This window comes from Aotus nancymaae, unplaced genomic scaffold, assembly GCF_030222135.1.
Source record: "Aotus nancymaae isolate 86718 unplaced genomic scaffold, 86718_ANA_hifiasm-v0.15.2.pri h1tg000007l, whole genome shotgun sequence".
NCBI classification, from domain to species: Eukaryota; Metazoa; Chordata; class Mammalia; order Primates; family Aotidae; genus Aotus; species Aotus nancymaae.
The window spans coordinates 5725873-5751416 of record NW_026988418.1 but is presented as its reverse complement, the minus strand read 5'-3'; the positions used below and the strand labels follow the sequence as shown (position 1 = coordinate 5751416).

General features: G+C 36.7%; 1 protein-coding gene across 5 annotated transcripts in view; it reads left to right on the top strand.

The window, feature by feature from the left end:
- The window catches only part of FOXJ3 (forkhead box J3), a 176282-nt gene that overhangs the window by 48108 nt on the left and 102630 nt on the right, over window positions 1–25544 (top strand). For 4 of the 5 annotated variants that reach the window (XM_012434696.2, XM_012434699.2, XM_012434693.2 and 1 more), the window contains exons 3-4: window positions 8552–8876; window positions 21611–21685. In XM_012434696.2, the coding sequence (XP_012290119.2) occupies window positions 8552–8876; window positions 21611–21685 (400 nt within the window). Of the gene's footprint in view, window positions 1–8439; window positions 8877–21610; window positions 21686–25544 lie in introns of all 5 variants that reach the window. The other variant, XM_012434698.2, reaches the window with a different exon arrangement.

The following is a 25544-nucleotide window of genomic DNA, read 5'->3' as shown; positions in this document are numbered from 1 at the left end:
AAAGCCTGAGATCCCATGTCTGCTTAGTGGAGGGTTGAAAATTAGGGTATTCATATTTGTAAATTACCAAATAAAAATTTAAAAGATAGTAAATAACTGTGGCTTCCTTCAGCACATGGAAGGGGATGAGTAGTTCCATCAAGTAAAGATTGTGATGTTTTAAGGAAGAAGTTGCTGTACTTGGTAAGAAGAAAAAGATAAAGTCTATGTTAAAGACCGCAAAGTTGAAGACCCAATGTTGTAAAATGATGTCAAGAAATAAAAAATAGAAACAAAAAATGTAGGATCTTTAAAAAGGAACCAGTATACTAGATAAAGAAGATATGATAGAATAAGAAAGAATAAGGAAAACTTTAGGCAGAGAGATTCCTAGAGTCTAGTAAGTTTAAACTGCAGCATTTTTACAGGTGGATTATTGATTGGTGAGCATCCCAAATAGTGCTGGGATTTCCATGTAAGTCAGTTATCTTCACACTTTTTCACTCCTTTTCATTCCATGGAATTGTAATGATAAATCAGTGTTGGTGTTTTATGTAAGTGGGTAATGACTGATGCATTGTTAGAACAGAAGGTCTGTTTGTTTGGATTTTAACTAGTGGTAGGTAATGGTCACTTGACTCATGGTGAGATCCATAGCCTTAAGGGATTCTAACTTAGCTTATTTCTACTTTTTTTTTTTTTTGAACTCCTTCAATGGATATGAATTCCTTCAATGAATTGACTGGTGTAGTTCTCTAATTTTTCTTGTCTTTGATGACTGTTGTTTTAAAGTTCAGAGTTGAGTGAACTTTAACATAGATTTTCTTCTCCTCTGTCTTCTCTCTCCTTCTATCTTTTTTTTCTCCTCTAGCGTAGCAACTTCTTCCTTAAAACATCACAGCCTTTTCTTGATGGAACTTCTCATCTTCTACTGTGTGCTTAAGGGAACGTAGTTATTTACTGTTTTCTAATATTTTAATTCTAATTGAGAGTATTTTTACTCAGCTTTCTTTCTCTACTTACCCCTTATTTTTGGTCCATTTCTTATAAAAATTAAAGTGGTTTTGTGTAAGAGACTCAGTCTAATTTTACTGTGAACATTTAGTGCGCTTGAAATTACAACAAGAAATCTAAAGGTAGATAGAATCCATTTATGATCCTCTGAAAACAACTCCAACTCAAGTAATCATGATGAGCAGTATGGAAGGTCTGTAATATTTATTATTTCAGACATTTTATATTGTTAAATAGCTTGTGTCAGATTGCTTATCTGAGAAGACTTACAGGTAATTCAGAGATTATTTTTTGGCCTCTTTGGGTATCGTACCCTTCATACAAAGCCTAATATTATGTGCATGACCAGGGAAGATTTTGTTTTTAAATCCACAATATAGAACTGAATTCAATTGTATTTTTATATGTTGTACACTATGGAGACTTTTGTCAAAGGGAAAATAAGCAAGCTTGTCTTTTAAAAAGTGTTTCTAACAAAATGGACTATAATATTTTTCATTTATTGAATGCCTATTGTGTGCCAGTTATTCGCTGTGTACTAAATATTCCACATGTATTTTCTCATTTATTCTTCAGAGCACTTCTTTGAGGCTTAGAGGTTTATTTGACTTCTTCAAGGATGCATAGTTAGTTAGTAAGTGGAAGAGTAAGAATTTAAGCCTAGGTATCAGAGTTACTTCAAAGTCCTTACTCTGTTATATATAAGAAACACACACATACGTAAATATATATATTAAGAAACAAATTCGTATAGAAATATTGTATATACTATGTTAATACATATGTCTAAATATAAGAAGAGACCAAAAGACTGAAGATTAGTGTTTCTTATTTTTTGCCCCTTAAAAAATTAGTGCTTAAAGAGCTTTTGTTTATGTGGGTTATATCTGTCCATGCTTATTGTATTACAAATTAAAACTAAGAAAATTTAAAATATTCACATAAAAAATAACGAAAGTCTCCATCGTATACAGCATATAACAAATATAATTCAATTCAGTTCTACATTATGGATCTTTAAAAAACCCTTTGGTAACATAGATAACAAGTTTTACGAAAAGTAACTATGTTCCGAAACAAAATTTAGTGAGAAAATTGGCATTACTTTACATTTTTGCAGATCTTTTAAATATCTGACGTAATAGAAGACAGCTGGATTCTCATCTTTCTCTCTGCATTAAATCTGTCGTGATATCACGCATCACATAACATCTGAAAAGCTCTACTATACACTTCTGAGAGGATCAGAGTGAAAAAGGCAAATAATATCTTACTATGAAAATAGTTTTGACTCCTCAGACTGCTTGAAGGGTCTCTGGACCACACTTTGAGAACTGCTGATCCATAGACATCACATATAGCAGTATTTCTCATTTTTATTGGTGGCAGAGTTACAGATACTATTAATGTTACTGTGATTTGTTGTCTACTTTCATAGGTAACGGCAATGCTAAATTTCAGTCACAAGTTAGTGAAAATAAAGAAGATATTTTCCTTCTTCCAAGTTGACCACCTTTGAGTTTGATCTCTTTTAGCTCCTAAGGAAAAGGTGGCTTTGGTGAGGTCATTTGAAACAATAGTTTGGGTGGAAAGACAACACCTTAACATTACCTTTGTGTGGTAAGGTATCAGTCTTCTCTGTTGCTAATGTTATAGTTTTGTAGCTATACTCAGCTACTTCAGTTTGGACTTCAGAAGCACTTGGTGTCTTTTTCAACCTTGCAAGACTTCAGGTTATAGGACTCTTAGCTGAAATTGCAGGACAAGGGCAGGGAGTACCTATCTTAGCATATCTGTATTTTCTCTGTCTATACTTGTAACTCTAATCAGTTTATTTCTCTTTTAGGACTTCAATTTAAATGGCGAGAAAGAGCCAACACATGCCAACATTCTAAATTTTTCCTGCTTCTCTTTTTGCACTAGTCTCAGTTGGCATATGGCTTGCTTTTCAAATTCTACAGATAACAGTTTGACCAAATTCTTTGTCATCAGCTTTCCAACCTTCAGTATCGGAATTTATTAACTCATTAACGCCTCTTTAAGAGTGTCCTAAAACATTTTAGGTTATGTTACTTTTATCACCACACTGCCATGTCCTAAATTCTCTGTGTTAGAAACTACATTCATCTGCTCATAGAGACTCTTTTATAGTAGTTAAACACATTAAAAGTCTGTATAGTAGTCAGTCTGCCACTGGGATGGCAGCTTCACAAACTACTTCACGGAAAAAATCAGGGATCCAGACCTTTTCTCTCTGTTTCCGTATGCTCAGTATCTGGCTTCTGTTTTCAAGATCATCTTATGATCCAAGATGACTGCTAGAGCAATAATTAATTATGTCCACATTCCAGAGAGCGGGCAGGGCAAAAGGTGCAATGCCATCCTGAATAAAATTGGGATTTATTCCTAAGGTAAAAGGTAAGAACAAATATTAAGTGGCAGTAGGCATAGCCCCTGCTTCTGGTTGCCTTGAGTGCTGAAACACTATAATAGGAGTGATAGCACGTATTGACCCTAAAAGATTCATGAGATCAGAATAATTCAAGAATCAGTCTAAGTTGCTTAATTTTTCATGTGTCACGGGTCTTAAGATGAAACACCATGTGCCAGGAATGAAGTGGGAGAATTCAGTAATATTTGGGTCATTTGGGTCACAACACCCTCATTATTCTTATTCTTTTTATTTTCTTTGGTGCCTTTCTCTTACCTCCATTTAGGGAGCCAACAGTATCTCTACCCATTTGCCCCCCTTTTTGATACCGTTGAAACTTGAAGAACTTTTGGAGTCAGTCTTTGCTACACTTTGGGAATTAGGAAAGTTGCAGAGGGAGGCCATGCAGTGTACTAAAGTAGCGAAAATCATATATGGGATCATACGAGTGTCTGTGTTTCATAAAGTAGGATTAAAATCCCCGTGATATGATTTAGTTTGGAGTTGTTATAGCCTGATGCTCCTTATCCTTTAATTTTATGGAGAAAAAAATCCCTTATGAAACTTCTTTTTTATTTTTTCTCTGTGACTCTAGCCAAAAGAGGAACTTCTTTTAAGCAGCAATTATCATCGTAGATTTAAGAACTTCAGATATAAATTATTCTCCATGCCTTGCTTTCTCTCACAAGTAACAGTATGTGCTTTTCATCTTTACTTCCATATTCTCATTTTTCTCTGTTATTCCAGTAGAATGGTTTCTCTTCCTGTGTAATGCTGCGTGTCAATCTGTGCTCTGAGTCATACTTTTTTCTGTCTTATTAAGGGCTTCAAACCTATAAGTACCCTTACTTTCTGCTACTTAGTACTCTCTGTCACCTCTTTCTTTTAACTTTTGAGCTTGTTATAGTCTCACTTGTTTGAGGAGGAGCACACCCATACCTTCATTGGACAGTTACTATTTCGATCATGGAAGTTTCTTCTTTCAAGGAGATCAGAGTCCTGTGGGAGAGAGGTAGATAAAGATAATCACAGTTTTATGTAAAATTTATGATAGAGGTATTTATACTTTGCTTTAGAAATAATAGCTCCTTTAGCTTAGGAGATGGAGGATGGAAAGAGGGGATTGACCAGGCTTTCTGTAGGGGGAGACGTTTGATCTTGAAGAAGTAGAAGCCAGCCTGGCAGACGGGTAAGTAAAGGACATTCCAGGAAAGAAGCCCTTTATTCCTTATCCAATTACTGTGTTATTTTTCAGATAACTTGTACCTGGCATGGTATTAGGTAGCATGAGAAGTACTAATGTATGGTCACTGTCCATAGTGGTCGGGGGAGAAGAGGTGAGGGTAGAAGGCTTGAGCATATGATTCACCGTGCATGTGAAACAACATGTCAGTTGCCAAACTGCGGTTATAATTGCTCTAGGAATTAAGAGAAGGCTTAATAAAAAATCAGTAAAAGCTAAAGTAGTTGAAAATGAGGAATTTAGATTTAGTATAGTAGGAGTTAGGGAGCCATTGAATGTGTCTGGGCATAATGACATGAAAGTAGTATTGATACATTTCTCTTGGAGGGTATGCATGAACTGGATATTATTAACAGGGAGGGGTGGTTGAGACATCAGAGTCTAGGAAGCCAGCTAGGAAGCTTTTGGAATGAGGTGAGGTAATGAGGGCCTGACATTTCTTAACCAGATTTCCATAACCAGATTCCTCAGAGCCTCCCGTGCTGTTTTTAAATTTACCACCATCTGTTCTCTTATACAAGTGGACTTCTGTCATCACCATTCCACTAATAAATTTGTTGCTTTTTTTTTTTTTTTTGAGACAGAGTCTTGCTCTGTCGTCCAGGCTGGACTGCAGTGGTGCGACCTTGGCTCACTGCAACCTTCATCTCCTGGGTTCAAGTGATTGTTCTGCGTCAGCCTCACAAATAGCTGGGATTACAGGCATGTGGCACCACACCCAGCTAACTTTTGTATTTTTAGTAGAGACAGGGTTTCACCATGTTGGGCAGACTGGTCTCGAACTCCTGACCTCAAGTGATCTGTCTGTCTTGGCCTCCCAAAGTGCTGGGATTACAGGTGTGAGCCACTGCACCCAGCCTAATAAGGTTGTTTCTAAAGTTACTGGTGATCTGGCCAAATCTAATGGTCATCTTTTGTGTTCTCCACGCTTAATGGAGAACCACAATAGCCACCAGCCTAAGTACCAACAATGGAGGCAGTTTTTGCTTCATTACTAAGAATGCTGTATATAAAATTTAAGAAATTTATGAACAGAACAGAAGCCCCACTTTTTTAGAGTTTAAATTTGAGACTTTTTATAGTGTACTTAAAATTTGCTCTTGCAGAACTGATGAATTATAAGCACAGTGGAATAATTTTTACACATGATGGTTTTGGAGACTAGGGTCCATTTTCTTTCCAGTCTATTTAAATCTTAACTTAGCTGAAGACTTACCTGAAGTTCTTTCTTTACCCTCAAGGCTTCAGTCCATGTTGTTTTCTCCTTTTCCTGAAACTTCACAGCACCCAGAGCTCAGCTGTCTACTTTTATTCAGTTCTCTGTTGTGTCTGACCTTTATTGGATTATAAGTTCCTGGAAGACAGGAGTTTTACCACACTTCCTTTGTGTGTATTTTTATTTTATACTCCAACATAGCTCTTTACACATGTATAATTTATGCATTCTTGTTAAATATAACACATAGTAAATATCTATATTACTGAGATTCTCACAATGTCTCATTACTGGCACTGGTGAAAGGGAGCAGAAGGCAAAGATGGTTCTCAGTAGGGAGCACCTGCAATAACAATTATATTCCAATTTGTAATATACTTTTATATGAAAATGCATGTAACTAGCTGCTTTGGAAATGCGAACAAAATAAAGCTCTACTCCATGGATACTTGACTGAGGTAAATTGGATGACAGCATCGTATAAAATAGCCAATCCTTATTGAATGAAATGTGAATAATGATGGAAGCAACCACTCTTATTACCACTACCAGTAGTTAACATAAGTATTACTTGCCTGGCACTGTTCTGAAAACTTTACATCAGTGAGGGTGGGTACTATTTAAATTATCATTCTCATTTTACAGATGAGGTCTGGTTAGCAAAACTACCAGATTGGAAACAGGAGATCTGGGCTGTCATTTTCGTACTACTGCTAACTAACTGTGTGAAATTGGATGAACCTTAACTTCAGTTTTTTATCACTGTGATTAGTCTCTGATCTCTAGAGTACTTTGTCTACTATTCTGACATTGTGTGATCTCTAAATTATCCTGTCTTCTTATTCTACAAGTCCTTATATCTTCTTGCTGGAAACAGGGGTTTCTGGTTGAGATTGTAGAGTAGGATACTAAGTTTTTTTTTAAAGATCTCTGAAGGTGCTATATAGATGAATTTAAAGTTCAGGTTCAGAGGAATGTGTACAATAGAGATGAAGGGAATTTGAGAAAAATGAGTAAGGTAAAATTGTGGATCAGTGTATCTGAAAATCAAGAGGACTCAATTTACTGGCAGTGCAGGTAGAATCCTCATGGCTGTCTGATTTATAATTGCTCTTGCTTAATCTGGTTTATCTTATGGTGTATCAGTGGCCTCCCAAGATACTCCTAGACTAATACTATTAACCAACACTTACTGAATATTTCTTTTGTGCATGTTTTATCACATTTAATTTTCAAAGTAATATTTTAACCATAGGTACTATTGTTACATTTTACAGATGAGAAAGCTGGGAGATAGAGGTAATTAACATCTTTACAGTTCTACAGCTGGTAACTGTTAGAATCAGTATTTAGACTCCAGGTCTTCCTCACCCCAAAGCCCCTGTTCTTTATTAATTCTTTGTTGCCTCCAAGTTGTTCAGATCCTACACATAATACTCAAGGTTGCTTTTTGCCTGGAGCCATTTGTAATGAAGGGCCTATGTGGTATTTTCATAGTTACAAATGTTTGCTTTTGACTTAAGTCAAAAGAGACCTTTAAGTTTTTTTATTTTGTTGTTTTTTTCCCTTTATTTTGTTATCACTTAGAAGTCTTTTTCATTCTTCTCTACTTTATTGTCAGTCATTACTTCTACTTCTTTGACCCAGTAATAGAGGGCTTATATCCTCTGCTGAAGTTAACAATTCCATTGTGAAGTGTCAAGCCTTGTTTCTATGGTCTTATCTTCAGTTCTTAGAGCAGCTTTCTCCCTTTTCTAGAATATGTGTTAACCTGGCAGATTTAGTGGTAATGGTCTGAATTTTTCAGCCTTGGGAGAAATACACTGTAGAATTCAAATCAGTGGATGTTTGCCCAAGCCTGTCTCTGAGTTTTTAATTCTGCTTTTCTTGCTGACCGTTTATGTGATTTAATGCCTTATATTCTGTACTCCCACATCTTTAGTTTTTGTAAACCTGTCTCTTCACTTTTTTTTTTTTTTACAAAAGTAACTTCCTGGTACTGTTATTTTCTTTTTCTCTCACTCTTCAGTGCCCTTGACTTTGCATTCCTTTTTTCAGTCATCTCCCCCAGTTGCTTGTCTCCTTGCTAATTCTTGTATACCCTGCTTTACTCTTCCTACCTCCTACCTGCATAAACTCTGCCTTCTTGCCTTCATGCAGATTCCTGTGCCAGTTTCTCAGTTACTTCTCTGATCTCTTGCCTCCACCTTACTTTTGGTATTATGTTTTTATGACTCTCCTAAAATTTATGTAAAAGAAATGTCAGAAGTACATTTTAAGCTTTTAAGGGCTTGTGCTGGTGGTGAGTTAAAGAGTTGGGTTGCAGCTGGGCTTTTCACACCTAGATCCTGTTGCCTTCTTAAAGAAAGAGGCAGCAATTTTTAGAAAGATTGGCATTGGAATCACTTTTTTTGTATGTATTGTTCTGTATTTTAAACAATTTAAAAACGAAGTTTGTTACGTTTTAGTGAGGAAAAAATTAAGAAAAAAGATTGGAAATGTTGATCCCTTAAATATTTGGTTTGCTCATTAACATACTCAATCTTTTTCCTCCAGATGTAACTCAGGCTTTCCCTCACTTTGGAACTCCTAGATTTGTGAATATTGGATATTTTGAGAAGCAGGGGTTCTTTCCTTGATATTGACTAAGGAGTCTATTTACCTTCAGGATGACATCTGAACTGGAGAGCAGCCTAACATCTATGGACTGGTTACCACAGCTCACCATGAGAGCAGCCATCCAAAAATCTGATGCTACACAAAATGCACATGGAACAGGAATTTCTAAGAAGAATGCACTCCTTGACCCAAATACAACTCTGGACCAGGAAGAAGTCCAACAGCACAAAGATGGGAAACCTCCATACAGTTATGCCAGCCTCATTACATTTGCAATTAATAGCTCACCCAAAAAGAAAATGACTTTAAGTGAAATTTATCAGTGGATTTGTGATAACTTCCCATATTATAGAGAGGCTGGCAGTGGTTGGAAGGTAAGGATTTTATTTAAATTATTACTTTTATGAAGTAAGCAATGATAATATTGACTTGTGAAAATAAAGCTTTGTAAAGGCTAATATAACAATATGACATTTTAATCTCTAGTGGTTTTTAGGATGTAAAAAAAAGTTTTTAACTTAGGTGAATAACTTTATTTTTGGTAGATTATTAGTGTGTTAGAGCTTGATTATGTTATAGAACTGACAGCATAAAGTAAGAGCAGAGATAATGTAGCATTCACTGGAAAGCATACCTGCAGTTCAGGTGAGTTGGCAGTGAGCCTAAAGTGAAAAACAACATAATACTGCAACTAGTACTGAATTTCTCAGTCAAGTTTTTTTTTTTTTAAATAAATTAGAGACAAGGTCTTGTTCTCTTGCCCAAGCTTGAGTGCCTGAGCACACCACCATGGTCAACTAATTTTTAAATTTTCTGTAGAGATGGGGTCTTGCTCTGTTGCCCCTGCTGGTTTTGAACTCCTGGCTTCAGGCGATCCTCCTGCCTTGGCCTGACATAGTTTTGGCATTACAGGTGTGAGACACTGTGCTTGGCCAAGACTTTTAAAAAAATCTTTATCTTGAAAGAATTTTAGATTTTCACAAGAGTTGCAAAAGCCATACAGAAGGTTCCCATATATACTTCATCGGCTTCTTCTAACGTTAGCATCTTATATAACCATAGTACAATTATCAAAACTAAGAAATTGACTGGGCATGGTGACTCACGCCTATAATCCCGGTGCTTTATGAGGTGAAGACAAGAGGATTGCTTTAGAATGAGAGTTTGAGACCAGTCTGGGCAACATAAGTTGTTCATGATTAGATGTTTTCTTATGATTAAAATGAGGTAATATATTTTTGGGAAGAATAATACAGATACGATGTGGCCTTTTGTGCATAACATATCAGGGGATAGATAATGTAAGTATGTCTTAATGGGAATGTTACCTATTATTCTTTGGTTAAGGGGCTATCTGCCAGGTTTCTTCATTATAAAGTTATTTATCACTTTGTAAATAATATATGTTTTGGGAGGATACTTTGAGCGTATGCAAATACAGTAAGTCCTCAACTTCGATAGGTTCTTGGAAACTGTGACTTTAAGCAAAACTACATAAAGTGAGACCGTTTTTTTTTCTTACTAACATTATAACGAAATGATACTATTTGAATACATGCTGTACTTTGACTTAATGTCGCAGTTTCCAAGAATCCCGTTAGTAGTGCTAAATGAAGACTTACTGTACTTTCTTTCTTCTTAAACTTTTGTCCATTAATTTTAGCATTCGTTGGTAGGTCATAATTATAGCAATTATTACTGTTTTCTTTCTTTTTTCTTTTTTTGAGACAATCTCACTCTGTCGCCCAGGCTGGGGTGCAGGGGTACCATGTCGGCTCACTGCAGCCTCCGTCTCCTGGGTTCAAGCAATTCTCCTGCCTCAGTGTCCCGAGTAGCTGGGATTACAGGTGCCCACCACCACACCCAGCTAATTTTCTTATTTTTAGTAGAGATGGGGTTTCATCATGTTGGCCAGGCTGATCTCGAACTCCTGACATCAGGTGATCCTCCCGCCTCGGCCTCCCAAAGTGCTGCGATTATAGGTGTGAACCACTGTGCTTGGCTAATTATTACTGTTTTTTAATGGTGATTTTCTCTTTTCCTTAATTCCTTTGACATTTATTAATTGATATTCTTCGAAAAGCTGCATTGTTCCTTTAGTCTCTTTTATTAATTTATTCAATCATTTATTTATAATAGTATGCGCTCATAGATATTTATTCTTTGTGCTATTGTCGTCATTCAAATTGTTGCAACTTTGGCCATTGGGAGCTCTGACAGGTTGGCACATACTTTTCTTTGCTTAGCACTTTCTTTTTGGCAGAATAAGGTGTTCCAGGGCTATAGTGTATCTTCCTTGCCCAACCCTGGAATCAACTACTTCTTTAAGGAGACTTTTGAGGTACTAGCTAATTTATGTTATACAACAAATAATTCAACTTTCTCTTTTTAAATTTTTATTTTAAGTTTTATTTTTTTTTTTTAGATACAGTCTTGCTCTCTGTCAGCCTGGCTGGAGTTCAGTGGTACGATCCTAGCTCACTGCAGCCTCAAACTCCTGGGTTCAAGTGGTCCTTCTGACTTATCCTCCTGGGTAGCTAGGACTACAGGTGCGTGCTGCCACGCCTACCTGGCTAATTTTTAGGGTCTTGCTATGTTGCCTGGGCTGATCTTGGCCTCAAGTGATCCTCCTGCCTCTGCCTACCAAAGTGCTGGGATTATAGATGTGGGCCACCACACCTGGCTCAACCTACTTTCTTCTGTCTGCACGTGTTATATTCATATTCTTACATAGGAATTACACAGTCGTGTGCCATGTCGGGGGTGTGTATACATGTAGAGGAAGGGAGTGTTAGGGCTTTAGGTCTACCATCAGATGGTACTTACTCTTTAGTTTCTCTTAGTTCTTCCTGCTTCAACACTTTCGCCTTTTTCATTTGACTGGATTTATTAGAGACGTTTGCTGATTTACTGTGCACCAAGGATGTGCTGTGCACGGTTCCCTTGTAAGGGAAGGGATTGTGCCTCATCGAAGTTTTTGTATCTCTTTCTCTTCCATACCTTAGCACACAGTGCTTCCATTTAGTAAGCTTCAATAAATGCAGTTTGAATGAAAGCATGAATCTTGGTCCCAATCTACCTTTTTAGCTCTATTTTTGGTACCTTTCATATACTTCTTCTGGCCATTCCAGCCTACTAACTGTACCTGTAAATAAGCACCTCTGTTTCCTTCTCGCTTTTGTTTTTCTTATTTCTCCTTGGACTTTGTCTCTTTTGCCCTTTTTTTTTTCAGTTGATAATGCCCTATTATTTTAACTCGTGTTATTTTTCATCTCCCTATGGAATCAATCTCTTGTATTATCATATACTTTATTAATAGCAGTATTATAGAACTTAAAGATTTTTTAAAATTCAGAAATCTTGTTTCATTAGTTTTTACTTCCGTACTCAGATATTCAAAATGATAACTGCTTTTATTATTTTCATACTGCCAGGCACTATACTAAGTGCCATCATTGTCTCTTTAGGCCACACAATAGCCTTATGAAGTAGGTACTATTATTGTCCAAATTTTAAAGGTAAGAAAACAAAGCCTTAGAGAAGTTAAGTAACTTTCTAGAGTTTCTCAGCTAGAGAATCTGAGGTAGAGTCAGGATTTGGTACCAGACTTGGAGATTTTTTTCCAATGCTCATGTTCTTAACCATTAGAAAGATGCATAATTTTGCAAAAACTATATATATATTTATTAAATTTAATTTGCCAGGATAAATTCCCCTTAGCTGGCTAACTCAGTATCAGAAGTGATTGTTAACAGTATATTTTGAATAGGAGTCTACCCTAACAGAATGTTTCAGTGGAGGATATACCTAATAAAACTTGAATGAAACATGAATCAGAGCATCGTTCTAAACAAGTAGTAGTGGGTCTATTTAAGCTGTGCTTTCTGGCTTTACGGTGCTGTAGACTCTTTGTCAAGATTTAGCATGAGGAAAGGCTAGAAAATTTTGATAAACCTGTGTGGTTATGGAAACACTTGGTGGCTAGGGAGTAGAAATGGCCAAAATTTGAATATGTGGCTTAGAAAGCCTACTAAGGATTCATGGGTCAGTATCATTGATTGTAAACCTAAGTACCTGCAGATGCCAGATAGGTGATGTAAATAGGGAAAGCAAAAAAATTGCCAGAGGAAAGAGTGTGTCTATTGTAAAAGGAGCAGTTATGTTCTAGTTAGTTACTGCTTTCTAGGGCACATGGCAGATCTTCCAGTCTACTCTGCTTCCCAGGAAAAGGGAAATCTGGATTTTGTGTGTAATTTCCAAATTTTTAACTCTTGTCAACTAATTCTGATTTTCATGAATCTCTATAGGCCAGATAAAAGTCTTGTGTCTGGGTTCAGCCTATGGACTACTACTAATTTGGAATCTCTGGTCTAGATAATATCCTCCTCTTTTCTGCTAAAATTTTTTTTTTTTTTTTTTGGGATGGAGTCTCTCTGTTGCTCAGGCTGGAGTGCAGTGGTGTGATCTCGGCTCACTGCAAGCTCTGTTTCCTGAATTCAAGTGATTCTCATGCCTCAGCCTCCTGAGTAACAGGGACTATAGGCACGTGCCAGTATGCCCAACTAATTTTTTGTATTTTTACTAGAGATGGGGTTTCACATGTTGGCCAGGCTAGTTCTGAACTCCTGACTTCAAGCGATCTGTCTGCCTTGGCCTCCCAGAATGCTGGGATTACAAGTCTGAGCCACCACACCTCGCCCTCAGCTAATTTCGTCTTTCATTCATTAATGTGAAAAGGATTTATTTATTGTTTGCTCTTGTGAAGTAGTGTGCTAGGCTTTGGTAGTACTAAGCAGAGTAGCACAGGGCCCTAAGGGAGCATACAGTCTTCATTAGATGAGATGAATATATATAAACAAGTAATTATTATGCTATGTAAAAAGCTCTGTAATAGAGGACTCCAGAGTGCTGTGCTATAAGTAATTGACTAATTGGGCACACCTACTGTGTGTAAACTATGAATTAATCCATTGTATATGTGACCTAGTAAAAAGTGTTAAAGTTAATGTGTTTATGGGGAGTGTGATAATGTAAAATGAGTGGTCCAGAGAGTAAGTGCTACTGAAGTACAACAAGTGGGGAATCATTAGACAGCCAATGGGGGAAGTGAGACTGGAGCTGTATTTTGAAGGATAAGATTTGTGGAGGTGTTTTTCAAAGTTGAAGTGTTAAGAATCACTTGGTTATAGCAGTTTGCAGTAGAGTGTGATAGAGTCAGAATATGGAGATCCTGTGAATATATGAATGCCAAACTGAAGAGCTTGGTCCAAATTTAAGGAATAGCATATAAAATTCGAATGTTGTTTTCCTCATTAATTTGTCTGGCTTCATTTTTTGATGATGTCTACCTGAGAATGTCAAATGCGTTCTGCTGATATTTCTTGCTAATAACCAGCCCAAGTAATGGGTCTGAAACTGTTTTAGATGTAGTGATACAGTTTCAATTGGAAGAAATAGAGAAGGGTAATGTCATTGTTAGAACTAAATAGGTAGAGAAATAATGGGTAGAGAAGGATGTTGTTGCTCTTAGAACTAGAAGGTGCTGAGAGAGATGATCCGGTCCTATCTACTGCTTTAATATTTCCAGAGATTGCTATTAAGGTTTACTTTACCCAGTTTTTAAGTATTTGGTGCCTAGCACATGGCATGATCACTTTTAATTTTATTTTTATAAACATGGAAATATTTCGAACACTTCTAGTGAAGACAGATGGAAGCTAGTTTATCTTCTCCTTTGCACAGGCTTGTGTTTTTCTATTTTACTTCCCATTCACTCTGCTTAGATTTGTTTAGAACACTTCAGCAATTTGCTTCTTGCTCTTCTTCAGGTATAGAGGAGCTGGGTCATGGGAAAATGGGAGGTCACTTAGAACTTGTGAAGTTAGCTTCTATTGGTTGAAGAGAGGTTTGGAGAAAGATCTTAAAGCAACTGTCACCACCTGTCCAGAAATGCAGAGTCAACTTACGCAACTTAGAGGACAGTATGTTGCCACTATCACTTAAAAAGACTCATAGAATTTTAGTATTTAAACTCCCTTTCATTTTGTGTCAGGGCCTTGAAGGGAGATTACATATTAAAAATACTTCTTTGCATATTCCATAATTGAATGACTTTGTATTCTGCACTAGAGGAAAAGGAATTAAATTTTCAGGCCATGTGTGGTGGGCTCATGCCTGTAATCCCAGCACTTTGGGAGGCCAAGGCAGAAGGATTGCTTGAGACTAGTCTGGACAGTATAGAAAGACCCTGTCTCCACAAAATAAAAAGTAAAAAAAATTAGCTGGGCATGGTGGTGTGTCCCTGTGGTCCCAGCTACTTGAGAGGCTGACGTGGGAGGATTGCTATAGCCCAGGAGGTAGAGGTTGCAGTGAATTTTGATCATGCCACTATACTCCAGCCTGGCAACAGAGCAAGACTCTTGTCTCCAATAAAATAAAATAAAATAATAAATCTTCATGGTATTCACTTTGAGAAAAATTAACTTATTAAGTTGTTGAAGTTTAGGATAATTAAAAAAAGAAAAATATAAAAGTGGTATCTGGGTGTATTATGTTACTTTTTGTATGGGTATAAAAGGAATAATATACATTATGTGTTTGCTCATTGTTGTGAAAATAAATTTAGGGATTTAAACTAGAAATGCAATAAATGTAAATACCTCTAGGGGATAGATGGGAACCAAGGTGGAAGAGATGCAGAAGGAAATAAGATTTTGAGTATACCTTTTTTTTTTTGAGACAGAGTCTTGCTCTTGTAGCCCAGGCTGGAGTGCAGTGGCACGATCTTGGCTCACTGCAGCCTCCACCTCCTGGGTTCAAGTGATTCTTCTGCCTCAGTCTCCCTTGTAGCTGGGATTACAGGCGCCTGCCACCACGCCCAGCTAATTTTTTTGTGTTTTTAGTAGATACGGGGTTTCGCCATGTTGGCCAGGCTTGTCTCAAACTCCTGACCCTGTGATCCACCCGCCTCGGCCTTTCAAAGTGCTGGGATTACAGGCATGAGCCACTGCCCCCTGACGAGTATACCTTTTTATATAGTTTAACTTTTAAACCCATGTACATGTTTTACATATTTTTTAAAAAATCGAAAGGGATGTAAAAAGGAAACCCTCAAACAGAATACAAGCAGAAACAAGCCTAACAATGTATTGAATTAATAATGTAATCACATGAAAAACAAATTGAAGAAACTTTCGGTATGTGCCTTATCTACCTTCATGGCATACATTCGAAGGCCAAAAAGGGTTACAAAGAAGTCATCAACTTAGTAGATTTGTGTTTGGTAGTGGAACTTCACTAGAGGCAGTCTCTATCTCCAAAAACCCCAAGAAAAGAAGTTTGGAGAGAAGAAGTTAGAAAGTTGAGAGCAATTCTGAATCCATTTTAGGTAGGATAGAACAAATGAGTACTTCACTGATTTTGGGGAGTGCCTATGGGGAGAGAAACCAGGACTCACAGAAGAAAGATGTGGATAAGAATGTAGTAGTTGGTTGGATTGGAGGTAGCAGTTTAAATTCAAATTTAAAATAAAAATTACTTAGAATGCTTTTAAAATTAGAATTGCCAGGCGTCGCTACTCCAGAGATTTTAAATTAGACACCTTAGATGGAGCCTAGGAATCTTCATTAAAATTACATGCCTTCATCATATTGATTGGCCTTGAAAAAAAAATCACCTAATTATTTCTGCCTCTTCACTTCACCAACTTCTTTTCTTGGCATTATGGGAGATGGGGACTACTCAAGCTGTAAGGTCTGAAGTAACCTCTTTTCTTTAGGAGTTTTATGTGTATGTGCAAGTCTTGGCTTCCATATCTCTGTGAGTGTTTTTACATTCTAAATAGGCTTTTGATATTTTTTCAACAGACGATGTGATTACCATATGAAAAACATTGTATGCTAGCTTTTGGGTTGAAAGACAAAGTTCCTACCCTCATGGAACCTATTTGCATTTTGGTAGAGAATACAGCACAGGGGGGAAGACCATTAAACAAATAATTGCAAATATGATGAGAAATTCAGGATGAAGAAGTTTATTACAGTGGAACCTAACTAATCTGTGAACACCAGAAAGGGCTTCCCTAAAGAACTGAAGTTTAATCCAAGAAAGAATTGAAAATTGAGTAGATTGATTTACATGAAGAAGATGGAATAAGACTGAGGGCAGTAATCTTTGCAGATGTAGCAACTTGTCGAAAGCCTAGAACCCGAGAGAGAACATTGGAGGGGATGAATGTAGAGAGCAAAATAGGGTCAGACCGTGAAGAGTCTTTGGAGGCTTAAGAATATTGGATTTTGTCCTAAGTGCATTCAAAGTTTTGAAGTGAAGGGGTAGCACCAAATTTGCATTGTGAAGATGTAACTCTCTGCAGGGTGGAGAATGATGGAAGCAGGGCAGAGAGGAAGGGGGACACTAGTTAGGAAGCTGTTGTACCAGTTTTGCTGAGACTGGTTCCCTGCACTGAGATAGTCACAGAAAAGATGGGGTAAAATAGGCAGATCTAGGGTAGGCTTAGTAAGATTTGCTGATAGATTTGTTTTAGATTGTAAGACAGAGACAGGCGTTAAGGATGTAGGTTTCTGATGGGCACAGTTATGTGAATAATAATGTCTTTAAACTGAGAAGGGAAAACTGGAAGAAAAGCACATTGGGCATAAAGATTGAGTTTAGTTTTAAATATGCTGAGTTTGAGGAGTTTCTGGAGACATACAGTTGATAGTTGGAAATACATGTTAGGAACTCAGGAGAAAGATCTGTGCTGGATGTAGACAGATTTAAGTGATTTGTCACAGGTGGTCATTGGCTGTAGATGAGATTGGTTAGGCAGCAAATGTAGAAATGAAAAAGACATAGGGCAGAACCCTGAAGATTTCCAACAATTAATCTTTTTGTAGAGGAGGAAGACTGTGGAGAGGTGTATAGTTCCTTTGAAGTGATGAGTTCACACTGAGCCATTTACAAATGATACATCTTTCTTGTGACAATCTATTTGTATGTTTCCCTCATCTTGAACTTTTAAGCTGGGTAGGTGAACTACAGTTTGTCTGATGCCTCTTTATTTTTTCCTGTCTTATTTTAGATTTGAATTGTGTATTTTTTATGACTCCATTTTATCTCCACAATTCTGTTATCCCCTTTTCTAAATTTTTTTCAGTGATTACGCTAGGGTTTACTATACACATCTTAGTTCATTCAGGCTGCTATAACAACAGTGGAAAGAAAACCGAAAACACAGAGTGGCTTACAAACAACAAACATTTATTTCTCATAATTCTGGAGGCTGGGAATTCTAAAATCAAGCTGCCAGCAGATTCTGGTGATGGCCTATTTCCTGGCTCATAGATGATCATGCTCTCAATATAACCTTACATGGTAGAATGGGGCAGTAAACTCTCTGAGCCTCTTTTATGAACATTAATCTCATTCATGAGGACACCCTTCGTAACCTAATCACCTTAAAGGCCTCTCCTCCAAACATCACATTGGGAATTAGGTTTCAACATAAGAATTTTGAGGGGATGCAAATATTCATCGATTGTAACATCTTCAAGTTACTGCACTCTGCCTTCAAATAGTATTAAACCATTTTGTGTATAATTTAAGAATTTTGTAAACCACGTCTTTAGAGTTCCTTTAACCCATCCTTTTTGCTATTGTTATACATTTTACTTTTATACGGACTCCGTAATAAATTATATTTGCTTTACACAGTTACCTTTTTCCCTTTTTAATTTTTTTACAGTCTGAATATGTTCATACAGTTTTCTTTTAAAAGCATTAAATCGACCTTCATTTTTTACCATTTCTGGCACTCTTCATTTATTTTTGTGATCTGCATTTTTGTTTGATTTCATATTTCTTCCAAAAGAACTTCCTTGTAACAGTGTCAGTCAGCTGAGATGAAATTTTTCAAGTTTTTTTTTGTTTGGAAGTCTTTATTTTGCCTTTATTTTTGAGAGATATTTTCACTGTGTATATAATTCACAGGCTTTTTTTCTTTTAGTATTTTAAGATGTCACTCCATTGCCTTCTGGCTTGCATAGTTTTTGAGAAGTCCACTGTAATTCTTATCTTTGTTCCTCTATATGTAATCTCCTTTCTCTGGCTACCTTCAAGTTATTCTTTATTCTGGTTTTTAGCACTTTCACTGTAATGAATATAGGGGTGTGGACTTTTACTTTATTCTGCTTGGTATTCTCTGAAATTCTTGCATATTCATATTGATGTCTTGCATTACTTTTTGAAGATTTTTGACTGTTACTTCAGATTTTCCTTCTGCCTCGTTCCTTTCTTTTTTTCCTGGGACTTGCATTGCATGTATCATCACACAGTTCTTGGATGATCTGTTTTGTTTTTGTTTTGCTTTGCTTTGTGTGAATGTGCTCATCTCCACTTGGAAATTTCTGTTAATCTACCCTCAAGTTCTCTGAGCCTTTCCCTAGTTGTGTCTTGTTTAATGATGAGCACATCTGAGGAAATTTTAAAATCTTTAATCATGTTTTTTATTTCTATCATTTAATATTTGTCCCTTTAGTTTTCACATTTCTGTTGAAATTCTCCCTCTCTTTATGCGGGCAGGTTGTCTACTTTTTTCTGCTAGATCCTTTAACATATTAATCCTAGTTATTTAAATTTTTTTTTCTGATAGTTCTAACATCTCAGTCTTCTCTTGGGTTTTATTGGTTTTTTCATCTCTTGGCAGTAAAATTTCCTTTCTTTTCTGCGTCTTCTAATTGTTGACTGAAACCAGATATATGTGTAAAAGAATGGTAGACATTGAGGTAAATAGTACTTGTACTTGTAAATGGATAAGCATCTTTTTTCTCAGGCCATTCTTGTGGAGATTGAGCCAGTCTGTCAGTAATTTGGATTTTCTTATTGATATCTTTATCTTCAATATACCACAACTTTACATTCCTCCAGCAGCAGGCACCTGTTAACTTGTGCTTGGAGAGTGGGGCTTAGGTACTGTAGGAAATTTTAATTTTTTCATCTCTTTAATTTTAGTTGTCTCTGCTTACCTTTTTACACATGGGAATTTCTTGCCCCTTCTCTGTCAGTATACTGCATTTGCTTGTTATTCAGTGTTATGCTTTTGGTAGAGGCAGGGTTTTCTCTGTTTTGTTGGTCTAGCCTTAGTCTTATGTAGACCCTTGAACTTAGGGGTGGGCTTTTTCAGTGTTTCTTTCCCTCAGCCAAACTAGTCTTGTGTGTCTGTAGTTGCTTTTGGGTAGGAGTTTCCCCATCTCTTCTCCAGGTGTAGCAGACCTCTGCATGGTATCTGTGTAGAATCCTGGGCCCAAAGTAGTTTTCCTGTACCTCTCCCAGAGTTCAAGGGATTTACTTCTACTTTTCCTCCAGCAGCAGATCATCTTTGCCTATGTACTAGGAACGGTTTCCGATCCCTCTCTAGAGGCACCATGGTTTTGTTTCCATTCTTCCCCCAGAAGCAGAGAATCTTAGTCAGAGTCCTACAGGTGAGAGGTTTTGCTGTCTTTACTGCAAACTTGTTGTTTTGCTTTGTAAACTCTATGGAAGGTTGGTGGGCTTTGTCTCCTCACTCCCTATCACTGTCAATCACTTTCTTCCTGTTTATGCCACTAGGGGAGACTTTCTTGGGTCTCCTTTCTTACCCTCATTTTTTCTTAGGAACACATGGTAAAAGCCTATGGAGAAGAGTTTAAGAGTGTGTGGGAACTTCTCTTGTGTCCAGGATCTTTGTTGCTCTAAAGTGACAAAAAACCCCATGCTTGGCTTGTAAAATTTTAACTAATTTCTTTTTAACTGCGTGGATGGTGCCCACCTCTTTTTCCTATGCTCTGCCAAAGGTGATTTAGTTGTGTGTCCAGTTTCTCATTGAATAGCCTTGCTCTTCTTAGGAATGTGGTTTGGTTGCCTTGCAACTTGAGCTCTCTGAAGTGGCTTAAAAATAAGTTGTTTTTTTTTTTTTTTTAAAAGCCTACATAGGATTTTCTCTTTGGGAGAGAGCATCTTTCTTTGTAGCTGTTTACATCCCAAGCATAAGTTTTAAATTTCTGCTTTGGTAATAAGATGGTCTTGAATTTATATTCTGTAGTCATCTTTTTAAAATGTTTAAAATTTCAATATTGTGCCTGAGGGGGAGGTTTTATTATAGGCATTCTTGTTAGACTACTGGATTTTTATTAAAAAATAAAACAGATATTATGCCAAAATATGACCCCAAAAGGTACCATTCTAAGTAATGGCCAAATGCAGTTGGACCTCTTCTCTCCCAAATACTAGCCATTTGGGAACAAACGAGATTATTTGGGAATGGGTTTTGGAGCATTTAACTGAAAGAAATGGACTTTTGGGCATATTCTTTAAGAATTGTGGTATAGTCCTACTTATTCATGAATAAATTTCTGTTTCACAGACTGCAGATTTCTAAGGGCATTTTCCTGCTACCCACCTTGGTTATTCTTCCTTGCTACACTGAGGAGTCTAGATGTTCTTCCTAGCCCCCTGTAGCCAGTATTTTTCCACGTGGTTTTCTTGTTTACAGATTGTGGTGAGAACCTAATGGGGTTCTATGTGTTTTTTTTTGGTAATAGAGCAGTGGAATTTTTTTTTTTAAAACTAATTAAAAAGTGGTAATACATGTGTCTTACAGACCACTTGGACCTTGCAGAAAAGTAAAGCGAAGAAAATAGTCATCATTTTTAAGTCTGTGTAGAATAACTTCTAACATTTTGCATCCTGGCTTATTTCCAAGAATAAATAAATAAACTTAAAATATATACCATAATTGAAGTCATAATATATATCATATGCCAGTTTTATATTTGGCATTTAATATTTAACATTACATTACAGGCATCTTCTTGTATCATTAAAAGTCTTAAACACTTAAAATGCCACATGTATTTTATGGAATCCACTAGAGATTATTTTCCAGTAACAGCTTCCTCTTGCATTCATAATTTGAAAGTCAAAAAGATTGAAATTTGAAGTTTATTAAAAAGTTTATTCCATTTGTAATTGTTTTCTAAAGTGTAGAGTTGTTTAGATTTCTAATTCTGTTTTTAAACGTGGGTTATGATTTTTGGATTTTATCATCCTTATGGCTTTTCTTCTTTAATTCCAGAATTCCATACGACATAATCTGTCACTGAACAAGTGTTTCCTTAAAGTGCCTCGATCGAAAGATGACCCTGGAAAGGTAGGATTCATTTTCTTAAAACAATTGAATTTTTCAGTATGTCTCTAGTTATATTTGAATTAAGAACTTTTCCAGTTCATTGAATGGGAACCTCTGCGAAATAGCAAGTCCTCCCCCACCCTGCTCCATCCCAGCTTGTTGGAGAGTTTTAAGCTGTGGGAAGCTAACTAGTGTAGAGCTGTTGTACACCACAGCTTTGTTGTACTTTGCTGTTTTTTTTTTTTTTTTTTGAGATGAAGCCTTGCTCTGTTGCCCAGGCTGGAGTACAGTGGCACAATCTCTGCTTCCCGGGTTCCAGCAATTCTCCTGCCTCAGCCTCCTGAGTAGCTGGGATTACAGGCGTCTGCCACCACGCCCAGCTAATTTTTATGTTTTTAGTAGAGACAGGTTTCACCATGTTGGCCAGGCTAGTCTCAAACTCCTGATCTCATGATCCACTTGCCTTGGTTTCCCAAAGTGCTGGGGTTACAGGTGTGAGCCACTGTGCCCAGCCTGTACTTTGCTGTTTCTAATCTAATCTCTGGTTGAAGTGTTGTGTATTAAATTAAATTTGGTGTTTGAGCTGCTTGTCAGGAATTACAATTAATTAATTAATTATTATATGTAAAGAGTGCATCTGTGTGTAATTGGCAACAAGTGGAAGTATTCTTACACTGGAATAAAATAGTTTCTCTGTTATTTACCCATTTCTGAGTATAATCAAGAAGAGTATACTTCTCTTACCTCTTGGCACCATTGCATTTTTCACTTCTTTAGTGTTTTATCTATTGTGACTCTCCTTTTTTTTGTTGTTTTGATAGCTACTCGACTATAGTGTGCCCTGAACTTGGTACTAGTTGCTTGGTTTCTGAAATTTAAGTGTTTGGGTATACCGTATTTGGTTGTCAAGGTAAGTTACTAGATTAGGACTTTCAGACAATGTATTTATTGGCAAACACAGTGCTTGTTTAAGTGGTTAGGCTTATATTTGTTTTTAGGCTAGCTATCCTTGGAAGAATCTTTCTAAAATGTATGCCTGGTCATGTAAGCACCTTGCCTAAAAGTATTCCTTAGTGTCTTGGAGGTGTTTACTTTCTCTTCATACAAAATATTCTTTACTGTTTTTTTCTTGATCTGCCTTTTCAGCTATAATTCACTTGTTCAGGACTCACTGAAGAACGACTTGAAGTTTTCCAAACATGGCATTCATATGGTTATCTATAAATTTCCTTGCTTTACTTTTCTAGTCTACTTCTTGTCTTTCAGTATTGAGCAGCAACATTACTTCTCTGAGGCTTTTTTGTTTCCCCATACTTGAGCTGAGTTTGTTGCTCCTCATTTGAGTTCCTTTTATTTTGTATCGACTGTCATCATTGTAGTAGCTCCTAACTGGACTCTGGATTGCTGAGCTTGACCCTCTAGTTTATAATAACTTTCACATAGTAGGCATCAATCTTTCAAAAAAAAAATTAACTTACTCATATGGTCTCTTTTTTCAAACTCTTTGTTAGTTATCTACTGCTCTTAAAGTCTAAATGTATGCAAGTAGAGATCATGTGTGTCTTGTTCACTATCAGACCCAGTTGCTTGCACAGTGGCTGGTGGCACTGAGGAGACACCCTTGTTGAATGAATGAATATATTGTATCCTCTGTTAGACTGTTAACTTTCTTGAGTTTAGAGATGAAGTTATTTATTTCTAGCTTAAAGCAGGTTTTCTGAAGTAATGAACATGTTATAGCACTTTTTATAATCTATCTGTCAAATTGGTTATCAGTAAGATTGAACAGATTACTATAATAGTCTTGTAAAAATTGTTTCTCTGTGTGTTTAATTTTGAGATGCTGAATAGGAATTGGTGCACCTTTTCCTTTGAAGGAGACTTATTGCAAAAAGATAATTAGATTTTAAAAATATATTCTTTATCACATTTTCTATAGGCAATGAGTATATATGGGTCAGATTGAAAAATGTTTTTAGGAGACTTCAGAGATTGTTTTACTAGAGTTCTATGAAGTCACTAATTGGGTTCTATAAACTTTTGGTTCTGATTGGATTTTGAAATGAATTTGAAGTTATTAAAAAAATGACTACACTTGAATGCTTAATTCTGTCATGTACTTGGTTTTAACCAATTGGAGACTCTTAAAAATGTATCGTGTCAGGTATTTTTCTTTTGTGTAGAAGTTTAAGCTTTTGTTCATTTTAATTAAATAGTGTATAGCATAAGACAGATGTGGAAAACATGTTGCTTTTTGCAATTCTTCGTTTTCAATCAGGATTCTCAATTTATGTGCAACTCAAACAAAATACAGACATAAGAGTCATGAGAGGCTAATCAAAGCTTTTATCTTTTGCCAGTAGTTTTCAATTTTAAGTTTTGTATTTATTAAATCGCCTCATTCTTAATTGATTTTGGTCGTAATAAGTAAATACCATACATTTGATTTTATAATAGTAATTTTTCTTATTAGTCTCAAAGTGAGGTTTTGTCTGTCTGTTAGTTAATTTTGAGATGTAGTCTTGCTCTGTTGCCCAGGCTGGAGTGTTTGCAATCTCAGCCTACTGCAACCTCCGTCTCCTGGGTTTAAGCAGTTCCCCTGCCCAAGCCTCCTAAGTAGCTGAGACTACCAGCATACATCACCATGCCTGGCTAACTTTTGTATTTTTAGTAGGGATGGGGTTTCACCATCTTGGCCAAGCTGGTGTCGAACTCCTGACCTCAAGTGATCTGATCACCTCGGCCTCCCAAAGTGCTTGCATTACAGGTGGGAGCTACTGCGCCTTGCCACAAAGCAAGGTTTAAATACATTTTTCTCATTGATTTTGGTCAGATGTAGATGTAAATTTGGTCTTATAAGATACATTTATGTGAATAAAGTCATTTTTATTTTTGATTTCAAAATGAGATTTTGTTTTTTAAGAAAACGCAAAATTCCACTGCTTTAAAAAAGCTTTTGAAGACTTCAGCTCAAGCGCATTTCATAAAAGAAGAAACTAAGACCAGTAGATGAGAAACAGCTTGCTCAGGTTCAGTGTGGAATTAGAACGCAGGCATGTTGCCAGACATACTTTTCAGTCACAGAAACTCAACAGAAACTAACTTAAGGGGAAAAGTACTTAAGGAAGAACTGGAGCCAGGTTCTTAAATTATATCATTAGGAATGTCTCTTTTCATCCCTTAGTTCTGCTAACTTCTCTGATACCTTCATTTTCAGTCCAATTAGTGGCAAATATGTCTGTTAGCAGCTTCTGGTTTATATTCTACCAGCTGAGTAACACATACCAGGTGTGCCTGGTGTTCACCCAGCCACCCCCCACATTACCTGGAATTACAGAAAAAATCTTGGAATGAATGCTGAACAAGCAAAATATACTTGGTTTCTTAGTTTTTAGATTAGTACTTTTCCCATGATATCAATCTTCCTTGAGAGGGAGGCCAAAATGTTAGTTAAGTTTTGGTACTTATGAATTGTCTTTTCTTTTTGTATTACAGTGTTTCCTGGCATTTGAGGAGCTTTTCCAAAACCACCCTCACCACAGTGGGAGAAAACCATTGAGCCAAGGTGGGGTGGGAGTAGATTTTGGTTTTGGGTATGGGGTGGACTTTATAACCCCTTAGGATTTTGCTTAGCTGATGCCATGACTTAGGTCAAGAGGTAGAAGTAGTTCATACAGCATCTTCTCTGTATTTTCATGATACAGCTTTCTGTTCATTGTATTACCAGAGAAGTGTGAAGAACAACCTAATCTTGAAGTCTGTTGTTGAATTACAGATGTTTTCTGTGGCTACCTATTCCTTACTTAATCCTTCATTTTTAGGAAGACTTTGTTATAAAAACCTTTAATATTTGGTACCCTTTTATATATGTACATTGGTG